This window comes from Centruroides vittatus, unplaced genomic scaffold (genome assembly GCF_030686945.1).
Source record: "Centruroides vittatus isolate TY-2023 unplaced genomic scaffold, ASM3068694v2 contig_545, whole genome shotgun sequence".
NCBI lineage: Eukaryota > Metazoa > Arthropoda > Arachnida > Scorpiones > Buthidae > Centruroides > Centruroides vittatus.
In genome coordinates this window covers 1,027,150-1,044,989 of record NW_027122321.1, presented here as the reverse complement: position 1 = coordinate 1,044,989, position 17,840 = coordinate 1,027,150, and the positions used below count along the sequence as shown (strand labels likewise).

The 17,840-nt window shown below is 28.7% G+C and overlaps 1 protein-coding gene and 1 long non-coding RNA gene across 2 annotated transcripts; both read left to right on the top strand.

Annotated features, from left to right (window-relative positions):
* The first annotated feature begins 1,054 nt into the window (after positions 1 to 1,054).
* On the top strand, positions 1,055 to 5,577 carry LOC136978520 (uncharacterized). The gene is made up of 3 exons (XR_010881237.1): positions 1,055 to 1,132; positions 4,990 to 5,062; positions 5,475 to 5,577. It is a non-coding gene; the product is annotated as an uncharacterized lncRNA (long non-coding RNA).
* A 298-nt stretch (positions 5,578 to 5,875) lies between these two features.
* Positions 5,876 to 17,013, top strand: LOC136978518 (uncharacterized). The gene is made up of 7 exons (XM_067274235.1): positions 5,876 to 5,918; positions 10,560 to 10,696; positions 10,968 to 11,034; positions 12,877 to 12,983; positions 13,141 to 13,209; positions 13,452 to 13,567; positions 16,981 to 17,013. The coding sequence occupies exons 2-6, from the start codon at positions 10,570 to 10,572 to the stop codon at positions 13,487 to 13,489; spliced, it is 408 nt and encodes a 135-aa protein (XP_067130336.1). The 5' UTR covers positions 5,876 to 5,918; positions 10,560 to 10,569; the 3' UTR covers positions 13,490 to 13,567; positions 16,981 to 17,013.
* Positions 17,014 to 17,840: the final 827 nt, after the last annotated feature.

Below are 17,840 nucleotides of genomic sequence, written 5' to 3'. Positions count from 1 at the left end.
CGTGTTATGATTAATAAAATTAAAATGGGTTTATCTTATAATCTGATAATTCTTTTAAAAATTAATTTAAATAATACTTTTAAATTACATTCTTCACGTATTAAGATGTACTAATGTTTTAATTGTTTTGGATTGTATAATACTGCTAATCATTCTGTAATTGTAGAATTGATACTGAGACGTGCAAAATTGTAATGTTCTATAATTTTATCCTTCAATATTATCTACATTAGTATAATTCGAGAGAAAAAACACAGTTAACACTGAAGAGAAATCGTTAATTACACTTCGATCTGAAATATATATATATCATGGTTTTCTGAGAATAAAAAATAAAGACGTTTGATCAGTTGTAACTGGGTTTTTTTGAGTGACCAGAAATACCTCACAGGCATGTAGATTTCGGCTTATACAGGATATTATACATTAATATTGCGGTTCCTCTTTGAGAAGTTTTAATAATCCAATTTACACTCACTTTATTTTTTGAATATTAAATTAATTTAATTTAAAATTAAGTTAGAAATAATTTTTTCACATATGCGATTGCACTGGAATGTATGCCGAGATTGAAATAATTGAGATCGGTTTATTAAGGATCGGATTAGCAAGAGTCTGCCGTATTATTATTTCATTTAATAACTACAAAACGTTGTTCATTGGATACAACTCTTTCATTTAATTAAAATTCTGGCCAATGAATGAAAGGGTTCCGATCAATTGTAGTTAGTTTACGAAGTAGATAAAATCGTTCGGTTTCTATTTATAAATTTCGTCCCATTTCCAGAGTTTCTCATTCTGCCATGGTTAAATAGATTATTAGTCATCATGAATACTGCTATTTTATTGTTTGTTATATCAGTACAGAGTTTTACTTTACAGTAAGTGTTTTTCACGAAAATCTCTAGATATTTATTCTATATATTGTGTTCTAAATTAAATTATATATGATATTTAGTAGAGTTTTTGGAAATGGACAAGAAATTGGTAATGATAGGTTTAGAGATAGACTATTTTTTTAAATTAGACCATTCTCATATTAATATTTTTCGTAATTTTTATCCTACAGGTTCTACAGGTTTTGACAATCCATTAGGCAATATTAGAATTGAAGATTTAACCTACCAAAGAGGTATTTTTCCATTTATGTTTGATAATTTTAGCATACTTTAATAAAAGTTAAAATTTCAATACAGTAGGAAAAATATAACATTTATTTCATAAATATTTTAATTTCGTTGGTGAAATGGACAGGGTCTGTTAGATGTCAAGACAGTCCAGGCACCCTTACTTTTTTGATATATCCACTATGAGACATTTTCTTACTATACAATAATGCAGCTAAATGAATAATTTGATACAAAGATTTTAATGACTCCCATAAATATGAGGTCCGGCCAAATGGCCGGTAATAGGGCCAGACTATAACTACTGTATATGGAATAGTTACAGACTACAGCTATTGAGCATAGAAGTATGCTGAGTCATTATATTGTTATGTGGACAGAGTATAGTTTGTGCCTGCAAGATGTATAGGAAAAAAAGATAAGGGAGATAGCCTATTGGTATAAAAATTACTCTACACAGGTAAATTGTCATCATATGTGAAATATTATCTGAACAGTATTATATTTCTATGAATAAATTAGTCATATATTAAAAATATGATAATAATTCGAAATGAATCAAATTACAATACTCGTTCCATGTTTATATTAGATTGATATATGAAATTTTTAAAAATATTACGTTCAAGGCATTACTTTTTCACATGATATATCAGTTTCAAGAATTACAAACAGAATTGGTGTAGTTTGGACGTACATTTATTTTAATGACAACACTAATTTTATAGTAAGGAATAAAGTTTTCCTTGATAAATATTTTCTGTTAAACTTTATGTGATAAAATAAATTTATTTCATAAAAATTATATAAGTTTCTTAAGATAATGAATTACAAAATTAGGTTAATGTTACCTATGGTAGCGAACATGGCGGCTCGTCTCTGAAACAGTGGGGACGCACGTTCTAGCCTAACCTAACCTATTCTAATAAATTACCCTTATTCTAATAATTTGGTTGGCAATAATTATGGTAATTTATTGCCAACCAATTTTAATTACATATTAAAATTACATATTAAAATTAATTAAGCTACTTATTAAATAAACAATTGCAAATTCATTAATTGAAATGACAAAGGAAAGTTTTCAAAAAATTAAAATTCGTAATAAGAAAGAAAATTTTATTAAATGCATTAGTAATGTAACAAATAACCTTACAAATTTGTTAATTATCATTTAATAGTTTTTAATGACGACATTATATCAAAACTATTTAGTTTTATTTATTCATTGGGCTGCAATTGAAAAAAATGTAGACCTATAATTCCCATTGTAATCCGTCTGTTTGTCTGTCCTTTCTTAATCTCGAGAATGGTGTTAGATAGATGAATGGTGAGACCAGATATGGACACATTAGGGGCAGGACGCCCGAATAATTATATACGGGAGTATACTGGAAGTTGTGTTATTTCAATTCAAAAATTTTCCCCTGAAAGGATTTCCTTCCGTTCTGGATTTCTGTGAATGATGTTCTAATGGAAAGTTTTTTGACTTTCAAAATTCGAATTCTTAGATTTATTAAGAATTTAATTTTTAAATAAAAACAAAATTTAAGGCTAGATTGTTTACAAGTAAAGAAAATTAAATATTACAGTTTAATAAGCATTATTACAGTAACATACATATATCATATAATGCAAGAAATATTTTTACATTAGAAAAATTGTTAAAAATGTAGTAAAGTGTCTGATAAAGTCATATTAAACATCGATATTGTCATAAAAAAAAGTAGCAAATCTATAACAAAGTTTACATAAATTCTGCATAGGAAGCAATAGATTTGCTATTAAAGATAGGCTATTATTTGGTTTTAAAGCAATTAGAATTTATTTTTAATTTAAAAATTAAATATTTTCCATAATTCAAGTAGATTGTGACAGTTAGGAATGTGAAATATTTTAACTTCTTTCATTTTAGTTTTAACAAATGTCTTTCAATTTTAATTTTAATTTGATACAATTTCATAATAATTTCGAAATATTTCTTCTAGTTGAACGATGAAATTAAATATTTCTTTATTGCAGAAAAATAGAGTATTTTCTTTAAAACATTTGATTCTTGTCAACCTTTCATACAGCAATTCATACGGATGCAATCTTCCAACCGAGTTTAAGCATTTAATACAAATATACTTTATTACACATACATATTCTATGTATGCATAATAAAATATATTTGTATTAAATATCTTTAAAACAGGGATTAAAGGCTTATTGTCAATTGAGTTTAAGCAATTTTCACAAGTTTTAGTTTTGTTTTTGATTGTTTACGTTCCCAGCTCTGTTATATATAACAGAGGAAAGTATGGCGATCGGTCAAAAAATGATCCCCTCTTAAGATTTTTACAATTTTGTACTCAGGAGACTTTGAAACATCGCTTGTACTTCGGCCATTGTACGGTACGGTGACTAGATATATACAGTGTGGCCATGACTTAGAAAGTTAGAAATATCGAATACTTTCGTATACGAATTAAGATTACGCCATTCCAAATACTTTACGCAGTAAGTTTATATATTTGACATTAATACAGTCAAACCTGTTTTTATGCGGTCTTTTTTGTGCGATTTTTTATTTGTGCGGTACAGTTGGCGACTAGTCTTATGCGTTTTGTGGTGTCTCACGTTGACTTATTATAGCTAAATAAACTTATTATAGAATAAATGAACTTATTATAGTAATATTATTGCATGAATATGCGAAAAATGAAATAATTTATATTTTAAGTCAACAAAACACCACCTGGACAAAAATATGTAAAACAGACAATAGATAAGACGATGCAGTCAAGTGCTGACATCTGTTGTCAATAAATTATACGTCTGTTTTAATTACGTTAATTAAACCTTCAAAGTGTTTTCACATTCCTGGACCATTAAGATAAGATTCGTTTCAAAGCGTAAATTGAAAGTAAATGTACAGTACTGTATTATTTTTTCTATTTAGATATAAAATTTTAGGATTTTTATTTTATGTTTAGACATAATCCCTGAAAATAAATAAGGGCAAAAACAAAGCGAAGAGGAAGGTAATTTCCTTAGAGACTAAGAGAACTATTTTAAAACGAGTTATTTTCTATGTGAGACTTTTTTTTGCGGTCCCTATTCACCGCATAAAAACAGGTTTGACTGTATTTAAATCGGATAGTAATATAGCGTATAAAATATGTTAACGTAGTAGAGTATAAATAAGGCTTTTAGCTTTTCCGACCGCCGTAGTTAAAAACTATCGTCCTACGTGATGTTTATGACATTGCTAAACGGCCTTCTTATTAGTCTTATTTTACTGTTCCGCTTTCCGCCACGGAATTGACAATTTTCAATTTCGTATTCCGCCGGCTTCCACGGCAAAAGTGACACCATTTTACCGTTGCGTCGATGGTTACAGTCATCCGTTTCCGCATGTTAGTACTAGCCTTTAGAATTTTAGATAGATGATCGGCACTCATCTCGCTAGCAGGAAAGTATAATGTATAGGGGCAAGACACTACTAATTTGAGATGAAGAGAATATATAAATTTTCTATAAAAGAATTACCCAATTGACTGAAGAGTTAGTTAAGCAATTTTAAAATAAATTGCTCTTATTCATAATTTATTCGAAAAAGATACGAGTATTCTTCATAAATATTTCTAATTGTCATATATTTTTTAAAATCATGTTTCTAGTAATTTTGTAAAAGAAAATTACATTATCCTAAATTCGGTTTACAATGCTTTTTCACAATTGTACAAGAAACACGCGAAACAAAACATTATTTGGCTGATTATTGGATGATTTGTGAACTGTTAATATTTAATTGCATTGAATATATAATCAAGTTATTGTAACAAATAAACTAATGTAATTTATTTTAATTTAATAGATTGTAGTTACCTAATTAGAACATTAAATTCTCAAAGACACTGCAGACCTGATCCGGGATTTACTGATGTGGTGTGAGTAAATTGCTTTTTTTTTTTTTTTTTTTTTTTTTACGCCATTTTGTAAACTGATTTAATTTTGTAAACATTTAATTTTGGAAATTTTCCTCTTTTTAATTGTACAAAATTTGGAAGGAGCTTTCTTGCAATGTATCTGAAATCCTTGGATAACTTCGGTTGCATATATTTAGTACTGTTATGCTGTTAGGCTTTACGATGAGCCAATCGTGTAATGAAGAAATGAATCCGACATACCATTTATGAAAGATTTCAGGAAGCCAACTGGAACTCGAGCTTGAGTCCTTCAGATCGCCAGTCTGTAGTCTGAACGCGGATAAAAACTGCTTAAATTAAATTATATTTTAAAAATACAGTATTGACATTTTTATAATAAATGTATTATGACATTATTTTTATTTCTTAATAGAACTTGTACCGTATCTTGTTTCAAAGGTTATACTTTTGATGATCAAACTACGATTAAAGGTTTCAAATGCCTTTACGAGGGAAATGAATGGGTGGTCAAAAAAGAAATAATTCCGACGAGATCATGCCAATTCGTAAATATTTTTTAAAAAAAGTTTGTTATTATATTTTATAAAGATTACAAAAAGTAAAAAAATATGCATTATTGAATCATAAAACTTTTATGATTAATAATTAAAATGCATACTGTATTTGTTTTAAAAAAATATAAAATATATTAAAATTTTAGTTTAACTGAAATAATTAATAATTGGTTAATTTGAATTTACATAAAACTCTAATAGAAAATTATATTTACATTTATAACGTGCAATACGTATAATCCTGTAAACGGCGAAACAGTCTGTGACTCTGATATTGAAACGAAGAATAGAAAGGATTCAGTGTAAGTAAAATAGTACTATTAATGAAATTTGCTTTTATTGAGTGCTCCTAGGTTATGCTGTGCACAGCTAACTGTCCGATGGTTTCTTAAATCATTAAATCGTCCCTTTTTCTTTAATTTTTATATTCTTAACTACCATCACACCTGTAACGTTCCGTAACGCCTTCGCTCATACCCCCCTACAAAATTACGTTACATACTTCCTTGATCTTAATTGTTGCTTACTAAGGAATAAAACACGGCACGTGGTACCAAATGTTACATTATTTTATTAATTACGTATATAACGTTCAAAGCAGTGACAAACAGTACGGTTCGCTATGCAACACTTCAGGAACAAAACTCAATTACTATTAATTACTATTAACTCTCTGTTACAGATGCTCTTTTCAACCCTTGTGTGAGTGTATCATACTTTTTACTTTCGTGTTAGGTTTTGGAGAATTAGACAATTAAAGTTATAAGAAATCTGAGAATTTAAAGCCATTGGGCGAAAAAACTATCAATAGCCAAATCCCTACAAATTTAGCAAACAATACTAGTCGATTTAATGACTCTAGATGGTAGCTGCCTGGCATTACTCAACTTTTTAAAACTCCACTACCCTTTTTAACGCATCGTAACGATTATCAACAAACTACACGTCCATATCTTCATTACATAATTTAGGGACAGCACAAACAGTGGTAAAATGCTCTAAAATGCCAGTGCCACTAGCATAAGTAATACGGTTGGGAAGCAGAGCAGAATTTTCTGTATAAGAGCCATATCTGATCACTAGGACAGCTGCGGCTAAGATTCAGACGGAAAACAGGACAAATATATAGAAAACGTGTACAAAACTAATATTTAACTCGACTTCTGAATATAAATTAAGACCTTAGTAAATTCACAAAAAGAAATTGTCATGCCTTTTTTTTTAATTGCAGACCCACACTTTCGAAGAAACGACAAAAAGTTATGTTTAATATGACCTAAAATTTCAAGATTAATTTTTATTTTTTAAATAAGAAATTATGGATTTATCACCCCACCGGCTTATTTTATAAAACTAAAACTCCACAAATGAGTCGTCAGTTTCCATTGTCGTAAACTACTATATATTTATGGCCTAGAAATCAAAAGAGAGAAAATCATCGTTAAAGAGAAAGTGATATAGTATTTTTAACTAATACAAGTGGATAAGAAATGAAAAGTTAAAAGTGATTTCTTAAATAAAAGTGTAAAACTGTTCCAGTGTTTACGTTTATTGTAGCCTGGAAAATCTTAAATTAGATTAGCGGACGACTTTTGTTTCTTGTATGTAATACTTTAGATTTAGAAGCTTGAAAAATTAGTCTAACTCGGTCAAAACTAAGAGTCGAATCTGATAGAGGGGTTTATCCATATACTGTTTATTACAGTAGAGCGTCGAAAATCGGAATCAATTGGGGACTGGGGTTGTTCCGATTACCGACTTTGTACGAAAAAATATATTAACCTGTCCGATGTTCAAACTTTTCTCCGTTGCGTATCGCTTCGTGTTGAATTTTCGTCGATTTTAAGCCTAACGAAAATTTTTATAATAATAATCGAGGCTATCGTATCGTTAAAAATTATTTCTTCATTTTGTACAAACAAAATAAATATATTGAAGAATATAAAAAACATGAAAATTATACTTTAGAAGTAAATCTAGTATCAAAAATGTTCGATTCAGCACGACACAGTCCGACTGAAAATCGTTCCGATTACCGGCGTTCCGATTAACGACGCTCTACTGTAACTAATTCATAGCTCTAAAGGTGATTTTAGCAGAAAATTTATTTTGTTTTTTCGAATCTGTTTTTCGGAAAACACTATTATTTTGCTTGTTATTGTGCTGTTTGGTATTCCGCGTACACGTTTTGGTAGAAATTATTGTTGTTATTTGTATCATTTTAAAATATTACTCATTATTATCTTTAATAATTCTGTTCATCTAAAAACTATTTATAGTTTAGTTGCTCAAGTAGCCTAGTTTTTATTTGAATGCTCTCATTTTAATAGCAGATAAACGAAAATATATTTGATATATCCATTATCTTTAAAGATGTAATTTAATTTCAAAAATGGACTTTGCTGCAACACACTTCACCTTAGTTATAAGTTCTTATCCAAATTCATAGCTTAGCTGTCAGCTCACTTATCATCTCAGCCTAGAACAGAGCTTTCCCAAACTCTAATTGTAACTTTAACTTCACTTTTATTTCTGAAACTTCTTACATTGAGAAACATTTTATTTTATTAAAACAATATTTAAAAAATTTGGAAACAAGTTGCTTAACTTTTCCGGCAACATTTGGCGGCGCCATTTGTTATGATACTTTAGTAAAAAACTTCTTATATTTTTAATTATTTTAAAAATGGCAAAAAACTAAATTTTGAGGTTAGGAGTCGGTTTTATAAAAAATTGTAAATGCTAACGAATAAAATCGTTATTAAGTCCGACGTTACTGGAGACATATCATGATCCTCTTTATCTCCCCATCCACTCGACCTTTAACCATCAAAGTTTAATCGCATTAATCCCCAAGTATACAATCCTCTCTGCAAAATTTTAGAAATTTTCGACAAAAGGCACAGGAGTTATTAAGCTTTAACGTGGGTGAACAATATCGTGCCCTCCTCAAACACACAAACATCAATACATATAGGTGAAAAAAAACCCGAATTTTTTCGCATTTCTCGACGCTTCAAGGTCCCCTGAGTCCAAAAAATGTAAAATCTTGGAGAGGGGATTTTTTTTTGACCGATTGCCATACTTTACCCCTGTTTTATGTAACAGCCAGAAAAGTAAAAATGATTTAAAGAAAAATGAGGAAAATGATTTTCGTATTTAAAAAGACTACATATATTTATTACTTCATAGCTTAGCTGTAAGCTCACCATTACAAAATATAATATATTTCGCTTAAGGCAGAAGAAATAAACAAATAAGTTCGCACAAAGGTCCTATTCTCGCTTATTCCTTTTATTGATATTATTTTGATCATGTGGAGACCGCTAAAGTTTGAAGTGGCGCTATATGTAACCGGCCTTTTACTATGGCAATCAAAGAAAATACGCACTATTTTCTGTTCAAGTTCTTTTGAACTGCGCCAAGCGCAACTCAAAGTACAGTACATTGTTTGATTAAAAAAAAAAAAAAAAACACTATGCTTAATAAATAATGTGAAGTTAGTTTCTTTGTATGCAGGGAAGTAAAATAAACTGCACTAAAAATATATTCTATTAAATATAGCTGATCTTTGATTAATGCACTTTCAGTTAGCACGGTTACATTTTAACGTATTTTATTCCTGAACAATTGCTTTGAGTTCATGTGACTTTTTCGATATAATGCTGTTCTAGAGAAAATAGCAATTATACTTTATATAAAACGTTTTCTATTAAACGTCTTTCTCTATTTTCAAGAAATGTATGACCGCCGGTATGATGTTGGATGAAAGTAACTCTTTATTATCTAAATTACTAAATGAACTTTTCAAGTATACAATCATCATCATCATCATCAATTCATCTTTATGTGCAATCAAATACATAACAGAGCATCTAATTGTAGTGATTACCAATGATCAATTATAAATAATAAAACCAGCTTGAAAAAGCCCAATCTCAGCGACTCTGCTGTCCATTCGCCTCTTAGCGCTGTAACGGATTATTATTATATAAATTGTCAACACTTCTGATTGCCTTAAATTTAATTTGAAGTTTTAACGTTTTGTTTAAAATAAAAACTAGATAGCGAGATAATATGGAAAGAGGAACGTTTGATAAATTTGGGGAGATGACAACAGGAAAACGAGAAAAGGAATATGGGAAGGGAAGGATGATGGAGTGGTGAGAGGAGAGAGGGAAGAATTCTGGGCAGCTGGGAACTGGATGTGAAAGGGAAAGATTACGATAGACATTGTGTAAATTTGTGGATTGTTTGTAAAAATCGCAAATTCTGAACGTGCTTTAATAATTAAACCAATTAACAACAAAATAAACTTATTTTGTTGTTAATTGGTTTAATTATTAACTAACAGCAAACAAATAAGTTTATTTGTTTGCTGAAACTGAGTTGTGTAAAATGAAGAGACATTGGCAGAGGAAATACCTGTGTGTTTCGCTATTTGTTTTTTAAGCGCCCACTGAAATAAGTCTACAACCTACATTGAAAACCACTAGTCTAGACTATCATTAATTGATGTGATATCTCATTAATTATTGACGTGATAGATTAATTGATGCCTACAAATATATCCTCTATTAGTTTTTTGACTTCACAAAAATTATTAATACATTTTTTAAAACATGCGTTCAAAAATTCACACATTTCTATATTTATGAGTTGAATAATTTCTTATAATTGAAAATATTCAATAAGTATGAGTTTATATTTCGTGGAAATTCAATATTATTATTTTTTCGTTTTATTTGAAAACTTGTTTTTCTAAAGTTTAGAATAATATAATACACATGTTATTGTAATTACTTAATAAAGGAGATGTTAATTAATTGATATTCATTTAATACCAACTAAAAACTATTTAAAAGTTCGAATTTTTACACATTTTTGTATTTCGAATCTTTTCTAATTATAATAAATGAAAAAATTTCAAATTGCCTTTGTAGGTCTTGTGAAATGCGATGTTATAAAGGTTACTATTTTCCTAATTATAAACAGAACAAAAGATTTCAATGCAGTTATGATGAGATTGAAAAAATATGGATAACGAGTGAGAAAATTCCCAGAAGATGCATAAAGTCAAGTAAATATGTCTCATTCTTTGAATTCTGCTTCATCTTCTCTATCTTATTTTCAGAGTGTGATGCCTTCATCTCTTTGTCTTAATCTACACCAGTCACTTCCTTACCTATCATACATTTCTTATTCAAAATCTCAATTCCTTTACTGCTATATTGTTTTTATAGTTATCTTTTATTTTTTCAATAATGACTATAAATAAATTATTTAAAATAAATCATATTTTATATTATTTTTCTATGAAAATATAATATATTTCTTTTGTTAATGCTTAGAAAAGATAGAATGTGACATTGCGAAAGGAAAACACCAAAAGATAGCTTGTTATCATGAGACGTACCGGTACAAGTAAGTAATATTTCAAAATAAGTTTCTGGCTCCAACAAAGATTTCATTACAAAGGAAAATTAATCAATTTAATAAATTTCTTCAATCACTATATTTAACAATAAATTCGACCAAAACGAAAGTCATAATATTCCGTAATAATTGCAAAATATCTGAAAATAACACTGAAATATATCATGAAAATACTCTTTTACAAACTGTAAATGAAATAGACTATTTGGGAGTCAAATTTGATTGGAACCTATCCTGTAAAGCACATTTTAATAAAATAAAAATCAAAGCAAAGCAAGCCATAGATAATCTACTATTTGTATGTTCCAAGTTGAAAACTACTAATTTGAAAATTCATATTAAACTATTTAATTGAACTATCATACCCATAATATATTATGCAAGTCCAATATGGAGTTTTGATTATATTTATAAATTGGAATATCTTCACGTCTATTATTTACGCAGATTATTTCATCTGGAAAGAACTATTCCAGGATATGCTTTGCGGCATGAAGTAAACCGAATTTGGTTCTTCCCGTTCTTACTGAAACGTTTAATAAAATTTTACTACAGAATCAAATTTAAAAATGATAATACTATAATATATTTACACCAACAAAATATTAATCAAAGTAAAAATCAGAAATTTAAGCATCTATGGCATTACAAATTAAGCCAAATCCTAAATAGTTTTGGTGTATCGGAGTCATTATTTAAAGATAACATTAATGATTGGAAATTTGGATATTCACTTTTAATAAACTCCGCAATTTCCCAGGCAATAAACAAAGATCAAAATTCACTATACCAAAATACTTATCACCCATGGTATATTGATTTATTACAAATTCCGTCTTCACAACCTTATATGTCACAACTAGTTAGTTTAAATGTAAAACGATTAATAATTCAACTCCGTTTAAATAAATATACTCATTTTATTAATAATATTTATATTGATTTAGCAAGATCTTATTGCCCTTTATGTAATTCTGAAGAATTTTCATTATATCATCTAATTCACAATTGTCAAGAACTTCATAACTTGCGTGACTATTATAAAATACCTCAAATATGCAATTATAATTCATTACTCGACTTCCAACTTAATTTAAATAATCTCAGTAAAACGAATCTTTACAAAATATACAATTATTTCGTTAAAATCTCCGAAAAGTACTATTTGAAACATCAAAATTAATGATTGTTATTGTATTCATTGTCTTTGTAATTATAGATGAAACATTATGTATGCAATCATAAAATCGTTGTTTATAGTGTTTATGACTTATCTTTGTATCTTTGTACCTTTGTACTTTAGATTTGCTAATTTGTAATCCTTCGAACCACTTGTATTATTCTCTCCATAACAGAGAAATTGTTCTCTTTTTGTATTGCTAATTTGTATTGTATTATTTTTATGTTATTAAACTCTCTATGATGATATTTCAAAATAAGTTTTATTTTAAGGAATTGAAAAGGTGAGTTTTAATTTAATATCAGTAATTAGTCATAATAAAAATATTTTCATACTTCTTAATGATGTTTTAGCATAAATGGTTTAAAAATTAATGGCCAAAATCGATAGTTTGATCCAATATATTCATTTTTAAATTGTATAAACTCTCAAAAATATATCACTCAGTTAACTTATGGAAAATTAATCATTATTTTTAGATAATTACTTTCATGTATTTTGAAATATCAACTTATTATCAATATATAAAAACTCAATAAATAAGTTGATGTTTTTCATTATATTATAGGCATAAATATAAAATTATATTAATAAAATTTGTATATAACAAATTATTTTTAAAACATAAATATTTATCATTGAAGAGAATGCATGGCTGTCTGTAATCTCGGATACCTGTTCAAAGATGGCACAAGAACGGCTACGAGAAGATGCACACAAACAGGAGAGACGAAAGATTTTCCTGACTGTGGTATGATTTTTTTAAATGTAATTTCGATGACACAAATTTATACCTTTAACTCTTTTAATTTAAATAAAATATTTTAATTAAGTCATAGATGTTACATATTTTTATAATTTAAAGAATGAACACTATATAGACTAATATTTATTCTATTGATTGTTAGAAAAAGTATGTAAAACAATAAAAGAAGGAAAAGAGCAATCTATGAATGTGAAATTCAAGAGAATTATTCGTAAGCATTACTTGAAATTATTTTTTATTATATGCTTATATATTTATAATTTGATTTGATCATAAATATATAAGAATTTAATAAAAAAATTATATTTTTGTATATTCTTATTATGCTACTATTTCATACATATAAGCTTAAGATCATATAACGTATTTATTTATATACTATGGATGTATTGCCGGTATATTAAATATTTTTCAAAATGTCATAAATTATTTAAAACATAATATTTATTTCAGTTTCTGCCGAGCTACTTGTAATGAAGGATACCAATTGAAAAGTGGTGCAACAGTATCAGTTAAAATATGCTCAAGATTCAATCCAAACATTGAATTTGGTGATTGTGTTCCTTTAGGTATACGACAGATTAGCTTAAGAAAAATGATTTTATTTAAAAATATGTTTTATAATAATATTTAGCAATTTAATCAACTTTATTTTAATATTTTAAGAAAAACAATATTCAAACTGCAAAACCTCTTATATAAACTAAAAGAAAACTGCACTGGGAACGAGACATAAACAACAATAGGATATAGAATGGAACCGAATGCATATTTTTTAGCATTATTCTTATTGTTTGCTATATATGAAAATATGCTGATTTTATTTGATCCTAATCGTTGCTTCACCTTACAAATTTAATATAATCATACAATACTTCCTTAAAATTAAGAAGTAAAAATATTATGAGACAAAGAATGTCTCTAATTTGGTAAACATTTTCTAAAAAAACTTCGCCGGGTTACAGAGGGTGAATTGCTAATTGTAACTCACTTTTTCGCTTAGTTTCTTTCACGAAGCACCTGTCGATAAATTGCTTTTGTCTGCTGGATGTGTTCTCCATCTCGTTGGTTTACGTCGTCATTGTTTCCACGATTCGAAGACCTTCATGTAAGTTTTGACCGATACCGATGACTACTCCTGTGGAATTACTTTCCAAAGACCATCTAATGTTGTAGCGTTACGAAGAAAGAGACGTTGCTTCAGGAAGCCAAATCCAAATAAATCCATGGGGCTGATGTCAGGTGCTTTGGTGGGTTTGTCCTCTGCAGGAATGTGGTTCGGTCCACCTTTTCAGCCTCCAACTTTTGGAGATAAGCAGTTATCTTCAGGAAGTTGGAGGCTGAAGTCACTGCAGTTATCTATTTGTGTGACTAGACGCTTTGTCATGGTGAAGAGTCACTTTGGCTTCTGCAGGATACAGCTTTGGAATCTCATATTTCAAATAAGGTTTCAAAATGTTCTCCATATAGACTAATTAGCGTTAACTTTCATAATTTTTGGCACTCTGATAAGAGGAAGTGTTTCTGGTCCGTCATTCCTCGAATAATCATAAATCTCTCAGGCCATCTTTCATGACATTTGACAAGCCATTCTTCTGGCACTTTCTGTCCGGCTGCACATACAGAATTTTTCGAATTTCATTGCAGTAATCAATATATATAAGCTTCATCTAGGGTGGCCATGTACTCGCTTTTTATTCCATCCAGATGTCTCTCATAAAGTTTTTTTGCGCTAGTCTTTTGGTTCTGTTTGTGCTCAGATGTTAGGTGATGTGCAGATGCTTTTTTCTTGGTAGATCTTCATGTATAATGGCGTTAACTGTGAACTGAGATATACCCAGAGTTTTACTGTTGTCCTCTAGCTAGGTGATTTTCTTTTCTAATCATTTTTAAACTTTTCCTATCTTCTCCTTACTCCGAAATTTGTGAGCTTTGGAAATATTGGGTGTAATTCACCAGAAGCACTCGCTTGTTGCTTTTTCGTTCTGTTACGATGAACTCTGATAACTGTAGACTGGAAAACTTCAAATTTATTCTTCTTAAGGGCTTTTTTGACCGCGCGAGATGAAAGACCTTTAAAAAGAAGTTTGATGTGCACATCAACTTTGCTCACAACTGCTGCCTCCATTTTTAGAACAGTCAAACTCTTAGAATGCAAAGAAAAGCGACATCTACCAGCGACTACCAAAATTTTATTTATATTCGACAAGTAGAACGAAAGATATCCGATCGTGAATTTGAGTCATAATTAGCAAATCACCCTCTGTACTCTATATCATGGATTTGGTTCACACATTACAGAATATTTTTTTATACCGGGGTCTCGATATCTTAATTTCGATGCACATGCTATTTAGTAAGGTTTGTTTTTAGATATTGTTTACTTCTTAAAATAATTAAAAAATTATTTACGTCATTTGACAAAAATGCAACTTGAATTTTCCAACAAATTCAAGTTTTATCAAGACAACCACTGGTGTAACTACAGGAACGAGTGGGCTGACCGGATCACCCAAGCCCTCAAGCTCCGATGTAAACGAATGTGGCGAATTCGGTGTTCAACGACAGGTCTAAAGTGTTAATTTTTAATACCCTATTATATTACTATCCTACGCAATTGGGGTTGCACTATATTGCACAGCCTCCCGCTCCTATTGATATAGTTACACCTCTGAAAACAACGTATGTAAATAATTATAAACTAGAGCTAATTATTAAAAATTACAGATATTAATAGATTTTCATCATATAATCAAATCATTTTATTAACTTCAAAAGCGAAACTGTTTTAATTAGAAAGTCGTAATATTTATCATTTATTAATTTAAAATAAACCTGTGTGTTGTGAAGCGGATTTTTAATTAATTACTTTATAGTAAATGAAATAAAACATAAGAGAAATATTAATCAAATACAGTAGAGTCTTGTTTTACGTTGATTTGTGTTTTTATGGTTGTAGCAAAAGCTTATGTTAGCCTACTTCCTAATGCTACCGAATCTGACTATTAAGTCAGCAAACCATCTTTCTGCAGCTGCTGACAGTCCAAACACGGAGAATTATCGGATGCTCCACACCGGTTGCATGCATTTTTCTTATGTAGTGACTAGATATGGTATAATAAAATTCTAATAAGTATATTCAGAAAATCGAACATCATCAAGGTAGAAACAAGTAAAACGTTTTTTGTCGCATTTTAGTGTTTTTATGTTAATTATAAATGGTTGCATAAGCGTCAAAGTAATCATCTGAAACTACTTAAGTGGAGCAAAAATTCAAGGATAGCTGTTGAACACAACTTCCTGTAAAACAAGATCTGTATTTTCAAATATTTCCTTTACTAATTATTTAATATGAAAACTTCAGGAAAATTCAGAATAAGTCAGGTTTGAATAAAATTTATTCATTTGCTGTTGCAAGTGTTTGGTCTTATTTTTTAAATAATTGTTTTGTAAATTAAACCATAAATATAAATTTTAATAACAATATCTATTTTTAGATTCTTTTAGAGGCATTCTTTATCTATGAAATTCAATTTAATATTGTTTGTGTAAACACGTAAACCGTTCATTCTTTCTTAATAACGTGGTTAACTGTTTACAATTCATTACTTCAGACGTAATTTTTTTGCAATAAACTATTTACAAGCCTAGAATAGAATATACTAAATTGTTGAAGTAATAATTACATAATCAAACAAAAGTTTAATCAACTTTTGATCATAAGTACGATATACAGAAACATTTATTGTAATAGGTTATAAAAGGAATAATGATATTATGAACGAATATCAAAAATGGAATTACTTGTTTATAGTTCAATCCTAGACATTCATTAAAATATTCTTTACTTATTATCAAATTATTATCATAAACGATAACACAATCAAGATTTTTTTGTCGAAATATAATTTATGAAATGAAAATTAAAGTTACGCATCATTTGAAACATTTATTTTCAATGAAATACTTCTTTTCTTTTCAGATTAAATGAAAATAAATATAATAATATAAAATAAAGAATGAACTTGAAGAATGAAGCACACTTTTGCAAGTCATTTAATACTGTACCAATTGTAATCATTATTAAATATTAAGCGTTTTTGGATTTATATTTGTATTTTATTATTTTGTAAGTAAATGAAACTGTTAAAATTTAACAAATCTTAAGATTAGTAAGAAATTTACTTTGAAGCAATTTGGTTTGAATATAACCAAAATAATTATTTGTTAAATTTGTTTAAAAAAATGTAATTCGGAATATTGTATTTGAATCATGTAATCTTAAATGCAGCTTCTCATTTTGTCGAGAAATAAAATGATATAACATTACATATATAATATTAATCAAAGTTTTTCGTATCGTTCGTATTAGCTGTTTTATCAGAGAAATACCAACAATTACATGATTTTTAATGAGCTAGTCTTCAAACAATATCAATATTATCTAACGATAGAAATATTAAATTATTACAGTACACGTTTGATAATTTGGCCTCTTATTTTCCGGCATTCCCAGTATGATTGTCTATCTACTTTCGTTTGTTAGTCATTTCACATTTTTTAAAAATTTTTGTTTACTCGTATTCCATTTCTGTGTACACTATCTGCATGTCAGCGAGCTGTATTATTGCCCGTTTGCCTAAAAAAAACAAACAAAAATCAGTACCAAAGAACAACAGGTTACGTCATTCATTGCGTTCAGCAACACCACTGCTAGGGTATCTCGTTCCTTTGTGCAAATCCTATTTTTGCCTCTTGGGAATTAGTCCAAATATACCGTGAATTTATATTTCTATTATCACCACCTAAACTCTTTTGAATTGAATTTATATAGCATGAACG